Source organism: Nelumbo nucifera, chromosome 2 (genome assembly GCF_055504915.1).
Source record: "Nelumbo nucifera cultivar China Antique chromosome 2, China Antique-T2T, whole genome shotgun sequence".
Taxonomy (NCBI): Eukaryota; Viridiplantae; Streptophyta; class Magnoliopsida; order Proteales; family Nelumbonaceae; genus Nelumbo; species Nelumbo nucifera.
The window spans coordinates 37408995-37427232 of NC_142650.1; the positions used below are offsets into that span (position 1 = coordinate 37408995).

Genomic DNA, 18238 nt, shown 5'->3' on the forward strand with positions numbered 1-18238 from the left:
GAAGATTATTAGTTGAAAAGTACGGCTACATGAAAATGGCTGGGACGCAAACACCACCTTTGCAACCTTAGGGCTGCATTGCATGGAGAGGGATTTTCAAGGCTTACCCTCACCTTTCGAAAGGCATCAGATACCAGCTTGGTAATGGTAACAAGCTTAAGTTGGACAGATCCATAGTGTGACGAAAGGCCTCTCTTAGATTGCTAGCAATAGAGATGCATTGGTGGAAGACTATTGTAGTTTGGTAGGTGGTACTATTATTTGGTCCCCTGATTTCAGAAGGAACTTCAATGCCTAGGAGCTGCACCTAGTTTCAGACCACTTCCAGATGCTGGAAATGGTCTAAATCTGGCTTGGTTTCTGTTAAATCTTGCTAGAAGGGGTTGGATATGGCTGTGGCTTTTCCTTTTCCTAACAAAACAATATGGAGGTCTGCTGCAAGCCTCACGCCTGCACCCTCAAAGATTAGGTTTTACTTGACGGGTAGTTTGGGAGAGAGATATTTCTAAGCATGTTCAGGCTTTCTTACAGGGATGGAAGTAACTGGAATGGGCAGGAAAGGAAGTCTGTTTTGGTCTAATATTCCATTGGCAGTTTTATGGTTTGTATGGCTGAAAAGTATTTCTCGGGTTTTTGAGCAGAAAATAGCTCAAAAGAGTGATTAATGGGGCATTATTGAGGCTCTAAATCAGTGGATATCAAATACAGCTCATTCAAGGAGAATGAATTTTCTTCTTCATTTTTGGCTTTTAACTTTTTTGAGGACACTAGAATACTTTGGGTTGTACAGCTTCTCATTGTACATTGACATTTTTGATATTTGAATACATTATTTCTTTACCTTTTTCAAAAAACAAGAATGTCTCAATGGAGAGTACTTTTAAAGGCTGTCACTCGTGTAGCTCATATGAAATGATAGGAAGTATTCCCTGACTGAATATGCCTTTACATGGAATTGAAAAGATCACATAGCAATATTCAGAAAACAGTACAGCATCCTCACTATCTGACTCCATCATGGGGTGGAAAATAAACCAAAATATTCACAGTTTGACATCAGCTGAGCATGGTCCTTAATGGATTCATAAGTCTGGGAAGGTTAATGTCCTCCCTATTAAAAGAATAAAAGATTCATACAGGAACATTGGCATTGTTGGATAAGCATGACTAGACTATATTCCGATCTTTCTATAAGCTTATCCCAAGGACCATTTATTCATGTATTGATATGTCTGATTCTATGACAGCTTTACAACAAATTTTACATCCTGAGCCACATCCATGAAAGCAGTGACTGAAGCATTACAAGATGTAGGTTTGATATTTATGAAGTTTGATGTCTATCAATTGCGCTTCTACACTTTATGCAACAATCTGAAGCTTCTCCTCCTCCTCCTCAAGTCTTTTCAACCATTGCAATCCAAGACCACATCCAGCCTTTGCAGCTATTTCGAACTGCTTCCTTGCCATCTCTACTGGGTCCTCCATGGGGCTTTCCACATGTTGTTTTGCTTTTTTAGTAGAGATACCCCCTCTTGAATTAAATTTTGTTAGGGCTACTGGGATTTTAGCACCTGCATCATGTAAATGTGCCATTCGGAAATATCACAATCTTATGACAAGAACAATATATAGTTTTTTTTTATAGTAAACAATATATAGTTGAAACCCAAGAATCTGAGACCACAGACCAACGTGCTGGATGGTACTAACCATCCAATTTATAAATTCATTGAAAACCACTTGGCATACAGTTTCTGGCCATTCAAATGAAAATGACTCAACTTGCTCCTTAGAACAATTTTTAGCCTATGTTATCTGTATCATTGTCCAGTAAATAGTAGCCTATGAAGGGTTTGCTTGTATCCAGAAAATTTGTCTAGCAAATAGATTTATGCAAGCCAGCAATCTTTCACATGGCAATTAGCAGCCCAAGTACTCCACGTGTTTGACATTTCACACTCCTATTGTGGTCAGTTTCATTCCAGTAGCACCTGATACACAACAAAAGAAAACCAATTTCTGGCATTTATTTTAACTGTAACCCTGAGACTTCAAGGTTGGCACTACAAGGGAAAGTATCCGGTACACAGAATTATGGACGGACACAGATGTGGAGATGTTTTCTCCGTCAACTTTTGCTTGCCCAACAATAAGAGGGAGCAGTATGTGGAGATGTTTCAGAGCAGCCACCTTATGGACAATTTGGGAAGAAAGAAATGCCAGAATTTTCCAAGATAAGGAGAGATCCTTTACAGAGTGAAGGATTGTATTTTAACTAGGACTATTCATTGGCTAAAATCCTTGGCTTATTTCAAATCTCTCTTTTGATGGCATTTGGAGGAATTGGGCTGCAGTGACACACACTTCAGTTGGGAAAAACAGAGCTGTAACAGTTTAGGTAACTCCTCCGGAAGGGGTAATTAAATTGAATTTTGACGGAAGTATTCAAAGTAAATCAGGACCATCTCGCATAGGAGTGGTCCTGAGGAATGAGAATGGCAACATCATATCTTTATTCTCAGGCCCAGTGGGGATAGGGGATTCCACAAGAGCTGAGTTGTTGGATGCAGTACAAGGGATTCAGATCGCTAAGTAACTAGGAGTGGTGAACTTATTAATTGAAGGGGATTCTAAAGTGATTGTGGGCAGGCTGTCAAATCCAGACTCAGTTGTTTGGAGATATAGGGATCTCACAAAAAAAAATTAAATGCTTAACAAGACACGTAACGTGTAGATTCCAGAGGGTGGATAGGGAGGCAAATCCCTTTGCTGATTCCCTTGCTAAACAGGGGTCCTCTAGGGATAAGCCATTTTGGGCAGCTTTGTAATCTTTATTTCCGATTGCTTGTAATGCTTAGGGGAGGCTCAAGGCTGCATCTTGTGCCTCTTCAAGGGATGCCTGTAAAGCTTTATTCTTCTTGTTTAATGAAATTATTTTTCAATTATCAAAGAAAAAAACATGGATGGACATAGATCAAATAATCAGTTCAGAGGGTCTACTATCTATGGTACATGGATGGACATAGCAGTGATTTAAAAGGCGCACAGGCAAGGCGCATCTTTGGGTAGGTGCCTCACCCATGCCCTAGGTGCAGAACTTTCAAAAGGTGCACGCCTGATGCACCTTGCGCCTTGGCCCAAGAGTGCGCCTTTTGAAAATTGTATGCTTTTTTGCTTTTTTTTGAACCTAGTGACTGGGCCAGGGGCTCCGAAAACCCCCTATTTGCTAATGTTGTTCATTCATTCATCTTAATAAAATATCTTCTTAAAAGGCAAATAAAATTATAAAATCATTAATTTTGTATGAGAATTAAGGATTTAAGACCCTAATATGGACTGGTTTGGGCTTGCCTCGAGGAGGCATGGCACAAAGGCGACTCATAGAATTAGGAATGTAATATGTTTTACATCACATTAGCTACTTGAAGTAATGCAATTGAAGAAAAAAGAGATTGTGGACTGTACATGCTTGAAAATGTTTTATATGTTTGATTTTATTTTTAAATTTTCATTTGAATATGCTTTACATGTTATGTTTATGTATTTTAATTTTAGATAATAGGTTTTTAAAATCATTAATTTTAAAAATTAAGTATATATTTCTTATTAATATTATGTTTAATATTTTTAATTTTTTGCATTTTTTGACTTTTTATTTTTTAGCATTTTTTTGTTTTTTTTTTGAGCCTTGCTTCAAAACACCTTGTGCCTCTCGCCTCGGGCACAAATTGGCCCTTGCGCCTTGCGCTTTTAAAACATTGGGGCATAGATCAAATAGTCAGTTCAGAGGGTCTACTATCTATGGTTGGTCTTGGATTAAAAACATGTAATTGTTCGATAAAGCATTATACAACTGACATGAGTGATGCTGATCAGATGGTCAATCATAGGGCCTCCTATCCTATGGCTGGTTTGGACTGCAATTGTTCAACATGGCTAACTGACTTGGATGGATGCTGACCAGATGGTCAATCCAGAAAGTTTCCCATATAATGGATGGTCTTGGCCTAGACATGCAATTGTTTGGTGTGGCTAAAAAGGAAGATGCCATCCAGGCAAAGTGGTGTAGGAGCATGAAGGACAACACAGCCGTAGTATGTAGTAGCACTTTTTACGGGTTACTGTAGCAGATAGCTAAGGGGTCTTTTGTTATTTCCGTTTTCTATGAGGGTCTTTTTCTAAATTCATTAGCTTAAATGTTTTGTTGCCTTTTGTTGTTAGTTTGTGGCTTGGACTGCAAGTTTCTTTAATACGACTTGCAAGGCAAGATTCTTGTTTATTAGCCTATATAAAGAAAAAGGGCATATTTGTGAAGTATATTTTGGCTTATTTTCAATCCATATTATCAAATTGAAAGGGCTTGATAAGCCCTTTCAATCTGTTCCTTGTTTTGACCATCTTCACTCTCTAAATCTATCTCACCCTACTTTCCCTACATCAGTCAAGTGCAAGCACTGCAAAAGTAGCAACGTGCGGAGGCCCAAATGGAGGTACCAGAGGGCAACCATTAGCCTGCTAGTGTCCGGAATGTGACCAGGAGGAATATGAAGGATCCAACTATCAGAGGCTATTAATCCTTTTTCATAATCTTCAAGGGAGAGATGAACCAGGTCATGGGAGTTTAGAGGAAAGACTGGTAAGTGCTTTGGACTTGAATATGAGAGGAGTAAGTAGAAGTGCCTGAATTTTATGGGTTGTCAAGTGCTAAGGATTATTTGGATTGGGAGACAACTGTTGAATAATCAGATCGTGGGAAGACATGAAGAGGAAGATGAGGAAACAGTTCTGCCTGCTGATTATTAAAGGGACATGTACCGCTGCTTCCATGAAGGTATGGATAGAAGCGAGAAAGGAAAAGAAGTTTTCAGACCAGCAATTGGTCATGCAGGTGCTGGACCATCCAAGGATGTTAGGATGCCCTCAATACACTGTTTTACATGTGGGGAAAGGGGACACACCTCTTACGCATGTCCGCAGCAAAGAGTTAAACTTGTTGAAAGAGACAATGAAGAAAATAAGCTTGTGGAGCCAGTGTATGATGACTATGAAGATGAAGAGGAAGGAGTGGCTGTATTTCCTTCCCAATGTGAGAGTTTGGTGGTGAGAAGGGTGCTAACATCCCCCAAGAGTGAAGAAGAGGAGGATTGGTGTTGTTGAAGCATATTCCATACACGTGTCACTTGTGGCAGAAAGGTGAGAAATCTGATTTTGGATGGAAGGAGTAATGCAAATATCTCCAAGGATGTTGCACAAAAGCTACTGCTAACTACAGAGAAACATCAACAACCTTACAAGGTCTCTTGGTTTCAAAAAGATATGTAGTTTCCTATTACTTCACGTTGCCTTGTAAGATTTACTTTCGGCAATAAATATGATGATGAAGCATGGTGTGATGTGGCTCCTATGGATGTTTTTTTTTTTTTGATAAATGGCTCCTATGGATGTTTGTCATATACTTTTGGGAAGACCTTAGTTATATGATCACAAAATGGAGAATCATACGGAAGCCAATACTTGCACTTGAAGGATGGGAAGAAGATCACTTTACATACTATGAAGGAGGAAGCTACAAATCCTTCTAAGGACTGCAAGGTTGCAGGTTACCTTTCAGCCTGTAAATTTGAGGAGGAATGAAAGAAGTTAGGTGTGATGTATATGCTGGTTGGTAGGAGTTCTATGGCAAATCAGTTGGAAGAGTTGATAAAAATCCCCAAGGAAGTGCAGCCATTACTACAACAATTTGATGAGCTTGTTAAAGGGGAGTTATCAAGGGGTCTACCTCCATTATGCAATGTGCAACATGCTATGGATTTAGTACTGGATGCAGCATTGCCAAATCTTCCTGCCTATTGCATACCACCCTGCTCATAGGGCTGAACCCTGAAGTGAAGAGAAAAGTGAAAGACCTGATTGCAAAGAGGTTGATTCACAAAAGCAAAAGCCCATGTGCAATCCCAACATTGCTTACACCAAAGAAGGCCTCATGGAGGATGTGTGTGGACAACGCGTAATCAACAAAATCACTGTGAAGACTGGTTTCCCATTCCCAGATTAGATGATATGTTGGATCAGATGTAGAGGTCAAGAATTTTATCCAACCAGATCCTGAAAAGGTGAAGGCTTATTGAATGGCCTAACCACAATCTCTTGGAGATATACATAGTTTCCATGGATTGGTCTCTTTCTATAGGAGGTTTATTTGAAATTTCAGCAACATTAAGAACCCCATTACTCAAGCAGAGAATACTAAAAGTTCCTGTCCTCGTATTACTAGATTTTGAAAAAGTCTTTGTTGTGGAATGTGATGCTTCTCACGTAGGAATTGGTACGATCAGCCAAGAGGGCAGATCAATAGCTTATTTTAGTGAGAAGTTATCAAAATGTAAGACAAGATACTCTACATATGACTTGGAGTTCTATGCTTTGGTAAGAGCTTTACAGCATTGGTGGCACCTATTACACCAAGAGTTTGTGGTGTATTCTGGTAATCAGGCCCTTAGATATCAAAGTTGAAGCTCATTCCTAAAAATGCCAAGTGGAGTTTCTTATCTGCAAGATTTCTCTCTCTTTGAGGCACAAGTTAGGTAAATAAAATGTGGTAGCTGATGCTTTGAGCTGAAGATCTGTTCTGTTGTCAAGTTTGAAGGCACAAGTAGTTGGATTTGAAGAATTGATAACACAATACAGCAATAATACTTTTTTCAGCCGCATATTGAAGGAATTGGATGAACCAACCAGCAGGAAGGATTCTCCATTTGTTATGGTTGAAGATTATTTATTTAAGGAAAATCAACTATGCATTGCCATAGGGTCACTATGAGAATAAATCATAAGAGAGATGCATGGAGGAGGGTTAGGAGGTCAATAGAGATAAGACTATGGCTATGGTGACTGATCGCTATTTCTGGCCACATATGTACCGAGACTTGGAAAGATTAGTGAGATGTTGAGCTTGTCAATTGGCTAAAGGACAATCACAAAATACAGGTCTGTACATGCCGCTACTAGTGCCGGAATCACCAATGGCTACATCTAAGCATGGATTTTGTGTTAGGATTGCTGAAGACAGAAAGGAGGCATGACTTGGTTTTTGTTGTAGTTGATCAATTTTTGAAGATGGCACACTTTATCCCATGTTCTAAGACAATTGATGCTACTCATGTAGCAGATTTGTTCTTCAATGAAGTTGTGGGTAGAGATGATCATGGGCCAGGCTGGGCTGGGCTATGCACTTATGATAAGGTTATAGCCAAGGCCCACGCCCGGGGTTCCAGGCCTGAAACATAAGCCCAACCCTAAGCCTACACAGACCTGGGCCGGGCTGGGCCTAATTCTGGGCCTGTCTTTTATATAAAATATTACACATATAATATTTTATAATAGATGGCATATGACATGCATATAAATTTGCTTCATATATTATATATTATAAGATATTATATATAATATAAATTATACATGTCATATTATAATATTTTTATATAAAATATATAATATAATATAACACATGTACATATATATATATATATATACATTATACATAAAATGTGTATGTTTAAATATATGTGGGGCTGCACTGGGCCCAGGCCAGGCTTGAAGTATTAGGCCCGGGCCGGGCCTAAACACAAAACCAGGCCCAAGCCCAGAATTTCTGGGCCAGGCCGGGCCGACCTAAAATGATTACCCCTAGTTGTGTGCAATTGCATGGGATGCCAACGTCTATAGTTTCTGACCATGATGTGAAGTTTGTTTGTCACTTTTGGAGATCACTTTGGATGCATTTGGGAATTCAATTGAAATAGTCCAGCATGTGCCATCCCCAAACTGATAGGCAAGCAGAGATTGTTAACAGAAGTTTGGATAATATGCTAAGGAGTATTGTGGGATAACATGTGAAGATATGGGATCAGGTCCTCCACCAAGCTGAGTTTGCTTATAATAACTCAGTTAATTGTACCATTAAGATGATACTGTTTGAGGCTGCCTATGGGTATAAACCACAAGTCACAACATGTTTTGGATCTTGTTCCATTACCGCAAGAGGCTCGGGTGAGTGAAGATGGCGAGGCTTTTGATGAACACACAAAGAAGATTCACAAGCAGGTGCATGAATCCATAAAGTAGACCAATGAGCTCTATAAAGAAGCTGTTGACTCTCATAATTGCTTAAAGGAGTTTTTTAAGAGGGAGATACAGTATTGGTGTATCTGAGAAAAGAAAGATTTCAAAGGGGAAAATACAGCAAGTTGAATTCGAAGAAGTTTGGGCCATCCAAAATACTGAAGAAGATCAGCAATAATGCCTACGTTATAGATCAACTAGATCACTTGCAAATCAGTCCAATCTTTAATGTAGCACATTTGTCTTCTTATGAAGGATTTGATGGAGATGAAGTTGTAGTATCTGGACTAGAGCAGCTGCCAAAGAAACCACTTGAAATTATTGAAGACATCCTAGGTGTTAAGGAGGTTCAATCCCATTGGGGAAATCGGTACCAGAGGGTCTTGTTGAAATGGCTAGGAAAGCCAGCAACAGAGATCACATGGTTCGCCCTGTAGTAGCACTATTCACAGGTTACTGTAGCAGATTGTAGGGGGTCAAGCTTATTGGTTATTAGCCTATATAAAGAAAAAGGGCAGATCTGTAAAGGGACTTTTGGCTCTTTTTTTAATCCATATTATCAAAATGAAAGGCTTGTTTATCTCTTCCCCTATTCTCCCTGGCATTACAAAGGATGAATGACCAACCTAGAGAACTTCTCTACATCATCATTAGACAAGGTTTTCATAAGCTCCCAAAGAAGCAGATTACAATATATAGCTAAAAGGGAAGCCGGACACCAAGAAAAACCTGATTAAGAGAAAATGTTGAGGAGAGCTTATGACCCTGTAGAAATTGAAAATAAGAAAAAATTGATAAAGTGGATAGATCACAAGTTGGAAATTACTTACCTTGTAAAAGCAGTGATCCATATGCTATTGCTGCACCAGCATGCCCCTGAAAACAGATTGAAGAAAAAGTTAATATAGCTTCCATAATAATGCACACCACTTGAGAACTAATCCAAATGACTTTATTCCTAAATTAATTCTTTAACATATTTTATTAAGAGACCAGCATCCATATAAATCAAGTTTAAATTGCTGAATTTTAAGAACAGACTAACAAAAGTAAAGAACAACACAAGTGGCTATATGTTGGCGGTGTGAATTACCTCCTGGCATCTCCCAGGCAATCTCATATGTCCAAATCTGTCTTATTGAATTACTTGTGAACCTCAGAGTAGTGCTTTTTCTTTTTATCGAAATACATTTATTTTTCTTACCAGCCAAAAGAATGCAATATGTGGTAATAAAGATCAGTTGACCAAGTTGATATATAGTTCAAGACTTCAAGATATGCTAAAGAAGAACCATTAAATACTTTGAGAAAGAGCAAGTTCAATATACAATGCTATGTGATATATAGACTTATTGTGCACTTGCCAGCAAGTGTGTCAAACCTTTTTCTAAGAGAAAAAAGAAAAGCAAATTTGAGAGCAAAAAATCAGAAGATGCATCAAAATGGCCTTGTCCCACTTGAAAGTGTCAATTGAACATGCATCAAACTTTTTTCTAACAACCTCAGTCTGCAAGCAAATCTAGTAACTCAAGTGGAAAGCTAAGCTATCTTCTTGTAGCCCACCAAAATAATGGTCATTTGTGCCCAAGCCTCCTCAAGTAATTCTCTATCTTCCACTACAAAATTGCCATCAGATGCCTCCAGTTCAATAATATATATTATAGTACATAAAGCATCTTAATAAGTCAATCAATTTCCACAAAAATGGTCATGCCAAAAGGCCTATAGAAATATTGCATTCGGTTAATTACGTATTGCTTGTATTTCAATGAAATATCTTCAACTTGCTCAGGTTGTAGTTACTTTGTACATTTAGTCATAGTGATGGTAATAGTAATGATAATAAAGCTTTATGTTTGAATTCAGTTGTTTAACTGCAGAACAATTAACATTAGCATAGCCACTATTACCTTCTCTGATGCTCTATGAAAACACCACAATGCAGAAGCAATATCTTTCTTTACACAGTCCCCTGTCAAATATACAGCACCTAGAAGGTACAACGCACCTGGATGCAACTAGAACAAAGCAAACTCCAGTGAACAATAAGATCGAAATATTATGCATGTGAAATGCAGTCTCCATCAATAACATAAACATATAGTGCATGGAAAATATACCTGGTCAACAGCTTTCTCCAGATAATAGAAAGCCTGTTGATCTGATTGAACATTCTCATTCTATCCTCCAAAATCCCAAAACAGGATCAAAGAACAACATAATGGCATCAGTCATAATTACAAAAGGCATCTGATTCACCAACATAATTAGGAACCAAAAATAGAACACATGCTGATTATCTAAACATAACAAACATGCAAACTACATACTTTTGTACCAACAAATCCAAATTAAGAAATCTAAGCTCAAAGCCATGTGAGATTGATCTATGCAAGGAAAAGAACAGCATAGAAAAACACAACATTATTGTGAAGATGTAAACCATTAGGCTTATAGTCCAAAAAAACATAAAAGAATATTAAACTATCAAGGGTGTCAATTCTCAATTCATTTTCCTTTTTTCCATTATGAAGTTTTTTTCTGCTATCAAAAAAGGGGTGTCAATTCTTGATACAATGACAAGATGGAACACGATCCTGCCTACCAGATTTATGGTGTTTGTTCTAGACTGGTTAAACACTTTTCTGACCTAGTAACCAAGGCCACAAAGGGAAGAAAACCTCATGGATAAGCATTGATGATGATGGCAAAGCAAAGTAATGTTTCCATGTATTAAATGTTAGAAAAGAAATCTAGATGTCACACTGGATATGGGATGATATAAGAATTATCAAGGATGATTAAATTTAGAATTGATTTTTCCAAATGATTTCCCTGAAATATTGAATGAAACCTAAGAAAATCTCCCGGTAGGACAAGAAATTTTTGAATCCAATCTTCTTCTCCTCTTTACCATTTTCCTCTGTGCTACATTGCTACTTCTATCTTCTTATTTCTTTTATTGTTGTTGTTGTTGATGATGATGATGTTATTGTTATAAAAGCCAAAAGTAGGTATGCAATATAACCCCTCCACCAAAACATTAGACCAACTACAACAAAGCTTTCTGCAATCTGCAATTCAGCATCTCAATCAACTGAGCAGTTGAAAATAAAGGGTCTGGTCAAAAGGACCATCAAACAGCACTATTTCTACCATCTTAAATAGAGAGTCAAGAGAGGACTCTTCCTACATCACAGAATCCAGGGAGAGGGGGGATCTGAAAGAGCCAACAAAAGAAAAAGGGAAGTGCAAGAACAAACGAGAAAAAAATGGTGCACTCGCACTTCAGTAAATTTGGAGAGAGACAATAGTCATGGAACTGCAATTCCCCATTATTCAGATTATCCAGGGTAAGCACCTTATCAAGAAAACTAACCACATGAATTCCTCAACAGCACGGACTTGTCTACTCCAAATACGACCAGAATAAGCCATTTTCCATCCTTTATTCTCCTAAAAAGGATAATGTGAAGGACTTGAGTGTGAACTTCCCTTTAGATACTTCTGAAATATCTCATCCCTTAGGTCTAGCCTAATGTTCACATCCTTAAGTTTTTGGGTAAGGAGTATGCACTTCTTAATTCTTTTACTTTTTCCATGTTTTCTCTTTTCTCTTTCCTTAGTTCACATATATAATTTATTCTAAATCTTTTCTTATTACCTACCCTGCAAATCTGAACGAAACCCCAAAATTCAAAAGAAAATCAATGTGGTTGTTGGAGTCATTTAAATATTCCCATGCATAATTGCATACAAATGATCAGCCTAGCCTGCAGTGAAGTGATGGTTAGTTATGATGATCTATAAGGTAAAAAGGCAATGTTAAAATTTCTGCCAATTTTACTCCAGAAGCAATAGATAAGGCCAACTTTTGAAAGTAGAGGTTGATGTTAAAAATGTAAAAGTAAAATCAAACATGACATATAAAACATATTCAAGCATGTCAAACTTTCAATCTGTTTATTTGTTTCCCAATTACATTACTTTAGGTAGCTAATGTGATGTTAAATAACTTGTATTCCTAAATCTAAGATCATCCCTCCACCTCTGTAAAGGATCCTTGAGGCAAGCCCAAACAAATCCATGCGGGGATCCTAAATTTTTGGCTTATATATAAAGAGATTAGTTTTGTGATTTTAGTTGCAGTTCATTATATTTTATGATTAAAAATTAAATGTTGTTTGATGAAGAATGCCTTGTACCAAGAAGGATGAGAAAACAACAGATGAGAGGGTACTATATAGGCCAAAAATTTAGGACTCTCTTATGGACCTTTTGGGCCTGCCTCATGGGGCTTGGTTGGGGTCCAGGAGCAAAGAACCAGGCCCAGCCACTATGTAAACAAAGGTGCAAGCCTGGGCTGAGGCTCAAGGTGCATGCCTTTTCCAAGAGGCTGCTCCTAGGTTGGGGCAAGGCATATGTGCATACCTTGAAATGCACGTCTTTATGCACCTAGGCACACCTGAGGCATGCCTTTTAAATCACTGTACATGCAATTTCAAAGAAAACATATATTTCAAAGGCCAGTCTCGGCCAAAGTCTTGGGAGGGGTAGACTGGATATGGGCCTAAACTTTGACACTTTTGCACAAAGTAAATGCTCTCAGATTTGAACAAATCCTCTCACACTTTCCAGCCTGAGGTTTTACCATTCTACCAAGCAATGGCCCATGCAAAGAAATTAGGGAGAGGTAAACTCATTTTTCCTTACTTTTTGTCAATAAAAGAGAATTTTCATTAATAAAAAAGAGTACAAAGAAATTAGGGAGAGGTAAACTCATTTTTCCTGACTTTTAACTATTAAATGAATGATTCAAGGGAACACTTGATTCAACTTTTTTTAGAATTAGAAAGAAATAAAAAAACACCAGAAAAAGGTAACTAAGCCAAAGCAGAATTAACACTGTAATGGAATGGAAGAGTCTATACGTGTGCTTGATCTTGCAAATCCTCTTTTACCCATGAAATATGTTTTTTTTTCCCAACTAAGGTGGAATTGAGAATGAGATGTTCATAAAGAAGTTAGGCCCCATACATTTTCTGATGATGTAAAAAATCCTCAAAGGGCTTTTCTTACACATGAAGGGCCAACCAATCACATTACTTAAATCTCTTAAACTTCCAATTCCAGCCCTTGAGATAAAATTTTGGATTCATTGAGGTCATACTCCAACATATTTCCATTTCCGTGGTAGTGACATGAAGTTTTACTAGAATCGACATATTCCCCAATGAACACTACCAGCACTATGTGGAGTACAATAGATAGTATTATAATATAACTTGGTGAAAATATTGTAGATATCTAGAGTAGCAATGTTATTACCTGCCTAGCAATGTGATTATCCACCTGATGTACATGATAACCACTTCGATCCAGCTCGATATTCATTTCGAGTATAAAGTTAAATATTGGTTTCTGTTTGTGTAATAGATTATTTGGTTGATCTACTAGAATCATTTGCATTTTCTATGAGTTAAACTTTTGCTTGACTTACAGGAATTAGAATAGTGAGAAACCTGGGTTTTCAGAGCTTAACCATTGCAGGCAACTCAGCAAATACCATAAACTGGCTAAGGGACAAGGAGGGTGGCCCATGGAGATTGAGCCATTTTCTGGCAGAAGCTAGGGACTCTCTGAAGTGCTTAAATGCAAACTTGACCGGGATTCCAAGGGAGCTAAATCCCATTACAGATGGCCTAGCCAAATTTGGTGCTTTTTGGATGTATTATATAGTGATAGGCTGCTCCCTGTGTAAGATTTTGGGGATTTCCATGTTTGTTGTACATCTTCTCATGTACCACCTCTTTATCTAATGAAACTCTTGTTACTTTTTGTCAAAAAAATGCTTGAACTAATTTTATCATGTAGTTGTGAATCTTAAGGTTTACAGGACAACATCACAGCATATTATTTTGTCTATAACCTTAGTTTCTTAGTTTTGTTTAATGATTTGGAACAAGATGATGAATTAAAAAGGTGTGTCTACACCTCCTTTATCATTTCATAAAATATCATTCTACATTTTTGTATATTTTGCAATGTTTCCACCATGTCTATAATTTTTACAATATTTCTGACATTTCTGACACGGTTCCTATATTTGGAAGACCAACATTTTAAACTTTGCACTCCAATAGACTCTAGAAAACAAGCCCTTCTCCACCCATCATCTCTATTCTAATAAGACCTTGGAAACACATAAGGCCCGTTCGTTTGCCAGTAAGTCCCCACATTCTTTTGCAGGGAAGTGTAGGGCCCATGGAAAGTGAACTTTCCCTCTGGTAAGTTTTTGGGCCACTTTCCTGGGTGCAGCATCACTAATACAAATGCCATACTTTACCTCTTCAGAGGAAAAAAAGGTAGATTATGTCTCCACATGCATTTTCAATACTCAACTAAGAGCTGTTCTTCATGAATATGTCGACAGATTTAAGGGAGAAAAAAAGAAAATCTTGACATCAAAATTTTTATAGTTCTATACTTCTATTTACTTTTAAGTTCAATTTATAGTTCATGCAAATTAGCCTTAGCGAATGAAAACAAATTGGATAATTATGACAGAAAATAATAATCATATGTTATAGTGCTATGTTTTTTAGACTTTCAGGCAAATGAAATGCCTCAGTTAACCTGTAATATCTGAAAACATCAGCCATAATTAATTGATCGAGAGTCACCAAGTATAAATTTCAATAAGAAGTTGAGATATATTCAGAGCTCTTAAAGCACAAGGACAAAAAAAGACACAAGAAGGTCTTGAACAATGAAAGCATATTTAAAGGACAGAGTAGAATGGGTCTCCTCTAAATTTCAAGAAATTCTAAATTGGTAAAAACCACATTCTTTGTGTAGAAAAGGCAGCAATAAAAAGTCACAGTATCAGTCAACGTATAAGAGCCTAACCTCAACTCTTAGACGACAACCCAGTTCATATTGTGCATCTGGATCACCCATATCTGCAGCTTCCACTAATAAAGCAACTCCTCTATTAAAATGAGAAAAAGGAATATTTAAGAGATTGAAAATTTATTCAATTGAACTGCTGAATATGAATGAAAGGCCTCGGGGGAAGCAAAAGTGACAATAAATCAAGATTTGTGGCATTACAAGCCCACAGAAATTATCATAAACTTATTACTAAAATGAAGGACTCCATAAGAACCAAATTGACAAACAGTAAATTTGCAGGAGTAGAAAATCTACAGAAACATTGCATATCTATTATAAATACTCAACCATTCCGGGTAAATATTTTCTCTAAAGTGTGGTGCAAGATAGTTCCCTCAAAGATTAGATTCCTGCTGTGGGTGGCAGCATTGGAAAAATGCCTCACAAGTCACAACTGAAAACCTTATGAAGTGGAGTGTGGCAGTGGATAATCCAGCATGCAATGTATGAAATAGTTGTATGGAAACAGCAAATCTTCTGTTCCTACATTGTAATTTTGTGGCATCCATTTGGAAAAGAGTGTTAGACAATTTTATGGTTCAAACCTGCTTCCCCAAGTCTATGTTGCAATTCTGGAGGTATGGCATCTTAATAGGTTGGGCAGGGGTGGCAAAGTAATGTGGGATGGTAGCTGTTTTGGGGGGCTATCTGGGGTCAAAGAAACAGTTAAATTTTTTAGAAGAAGCAAGTGACGAAATAGCAGTTGAAGGGAAAGTCAAAGGTTGCTGTTATCTTGGCTGGCCTCAAATTCCTTATTTAAAGGAATGCCATTTGATAAGTTTTCTGGCAGAGGATTTTTATTTTGTAATTAATCAAAGGCTTTTGCAGTAATCTTTTTGTAAATTCCCCAATGTACAGTCTATTGTTGTACATGGGTGCTGATTTAGTTGACAAATACAATCTTACTTTATCTATTCTCAAAAGAAATATTTTCTTTATTTTTAGTTGTAAAATTTATTAAAATGAATAGTGCAGTACAATACAAAAGAAGCATGGTGATGGTCCACAATTAGATAGACGATCACACACACATACACACACACATGCAGAGAGAAGTTAGAGTTCTGTAGGTTTCTAGTACTACAAATCTTGATGTATTGTCACTTACATTTTTGCCTAACAGAATATAGCATACATTCTACTTTATTCCAAGTAGCATATAAATTAATCTCCCAAGTCTAAAAGCTTCACGATATCATAACATCAATGACATGGTTCACTTCATAAATTGATCCAAACTCCCCCACTACTACATGTAAAAATTTACTAAAATTGCAAATAACCACCATATTTTTTATCCAATGAAGATCTAGATGTCCATGGAAATTTCAAGTAGTGATAATATTCAGACTATAGACCATGATAGGGAGCAACAACAACAAAAGGAAGCAAAGAACACTCGACACTGGAGGAAAGAGTTATCCTTACAAGGCTTTACAGGCCCCAGGGACATGATATTTGAGATGAAGTCTGGCCAGCCAATATCTTGCATGGACATTTGAATTATCAGCTTCCAATGCCAATTCGAAATTCTCCTTTGCAGTCTGATGTTGACATACAAAATGTCACGATATTGACCCAAGAAATACTGTAAACTGTAAGCACAAATAAAGCCAGAAACCTCAAGTAGTAATAATAACAAAAATAAGTTCGAACAAACATAAGCATGCATAAGTACTTATCTATTTAAGATTACTTACATATTTATAATTGGCACATCTGCATCAATTTATGTACGTGAATGAGTACAAGTTTGAATGTATTTTGCATTTCACAAGCAAATATAAAATAAAAAATACATTACAAAAGGAAAAAAGAAAACAATAGAGCTAAAATAAGCTCGTATAAATAAAGGGAAAATGAACCAAATTACATGAAAAAATAAATGGGTATAATTTTCCATAAGAAATCTTACTCTCATAAGAGGGAAAAGACGAGGGTCGTTAGGTTCGGTGTAGTCGATGACTCTATCAACTTCCTGTAAAGCATTCCATCCTTTTGCCACGAACTCCATTGCCTTTTTATTTCTGCTGTGAATCTCCCTCTGCAGAATATGAATAGCAAATATAAGCAGGAGTAAATAAACAATGGCAGAAAGAAATAAAGAGAGTGTATTGTTTTTTTCGGAAACTGAGGAAACTACCCGAGTAAACAACTGGTGAAGTAGAAATCTCCTTTTCTGTTGTTGGGCGATTCCATGGTAGAAAGATCTCAACATTCTTTCTTCCTCAATTTTCGTTTTCTTCTCCTTTTCTGTGTAAATAGTTCAGAGGGTAAAGGAGAACTGGATGCTGGAGTGGAGAAGAATCGCGAAAGGAAAAGGCCCCACCGGTTCGAACAAGGTTTATATTTTAGGGATTCCCGAGATTGCCCTCAATTCAAATTACAAATGCCTTCCAAAATCCAAACGTCGCATTCAAGTTACTTCACACTTTCAGAGGACAGATGGTGCAGTTTCATTGGAAATCCAGCAACAGACTTAGGGTATAGGAAATTAGCAGATCCAGAGTGCTTGATCTGAAGGTTACAACTACTGGTTTGGTCACTGGCGGGTGATTATCAGAAATAGACATGAATTCAAATTTTGCAGTCCATTGTCCATACTCCATACAATGAAGTAAGAACGAGCGAGAGAGAGAGAGAGAGAAGCAGTACAGGTATGTGATTTCCGCATAGACATGTCTTTCAGAATCAAAGATGTGGTGGACAAGTTCGGGCAGGAGCTGAAGGAGGCCCTCGATGCAGACATCCAGGCCTGCTGATAGGATCATGAAGGAGAGGGAGATGCAGAGGTAGATAGAAGAGAGGGGAGAGAAGTTGTAGAGAGAGAGAGGCTGCTTGGAAGCTGGCTGAGCTTTCTCTCCGGGAGGTAATTATGAACAATAACAACAACAATAATAACAAGATTCAAATGAAAAATCTCATGTATATGCAGATAACTTATCTTTTTTGTTTTTTCTTCTGTTTTCAGTAGGAGATCATGGGGCAATCTTGCATATTCCATTCATATTTATCACCAGGGATATGGATGGCGTTAGCAGTAATCAGATGCTTCAAGTTGGATGATTGGACAATTGGCGGTTTTTAGATAAAAAAATAAAAGGCAAAAGAGACGTACAATTGCTTTTGCTCTTTCTTTTCTTGTATGATGAGCCAACGA

General features: G+C 37.4%; 1 protein-coding gene across 2 annotated transcripts; it reads right to left on the minus strand.

Annotated features, from left to right (window-relative positions):
- Positions 1-944: 944 nt before the first annotated feature.
- Positions 945-17438, minus strand: LOC104599086 (binding protein). 2 transcript variants are annotated; one of them, XM_010261456.3, is made up of 8 exons: positions 17222-17438; positions 16994-17122; positions 16507-16622; positions 15034-15115; positions 10245-10304; positions 10035-10142; positions 8955-9000; positions 945-1574 (listed from the first exon to the last, which is right to left on the minus strand). In XM_010261456.3, the coding sequence occupies exons 1-8, from the start codon at positions 17294-17296 to the stop codon at positions 1363-1365; spliced, it is 828 nt and encodes a 275-aa protein (XP_010259758.1). In that variant the 5' UTR covers positions 17297-17438; the 3' UTR covers positions 945-1362. The 2 variants fall into 2 exon arrangements, with proteins under 2 accessions (XP_010259758.1, XP_088755072.1); XM_088898946.1 differs by lacking the exon at positions 945-1574 and adding an exon at positions 1581-1994.
- Between the last annotated feature and the right edge of the window lie 800 nt (positions 17439-18238).

Bases quoted from the DNA above. Each gene is read 5' to 3' on its own strand.
- LOC104599086 (XM_010261456.3), bottom strand. From the start codon at position 17,296: ATGTTGAGATCTTTCTACCATGGAATCGCCCAACAACAGAAAAGGAGA. The intron at 15,116-16,506 runs GTAAGGATAACT...TCATTTTAATAG, and splicing joins CCTGGGGCCTGTAAAGCCTT to AGGAGTTGCTTTATTAGTGG. The intron at 10,305-15,033 runs GTTAGGCTCTTA...TTTGGAGGATAG, and splicing joins GTTGTCGTCTAAGAGTTGAG to AATGAGAATGTTCAATCAGA.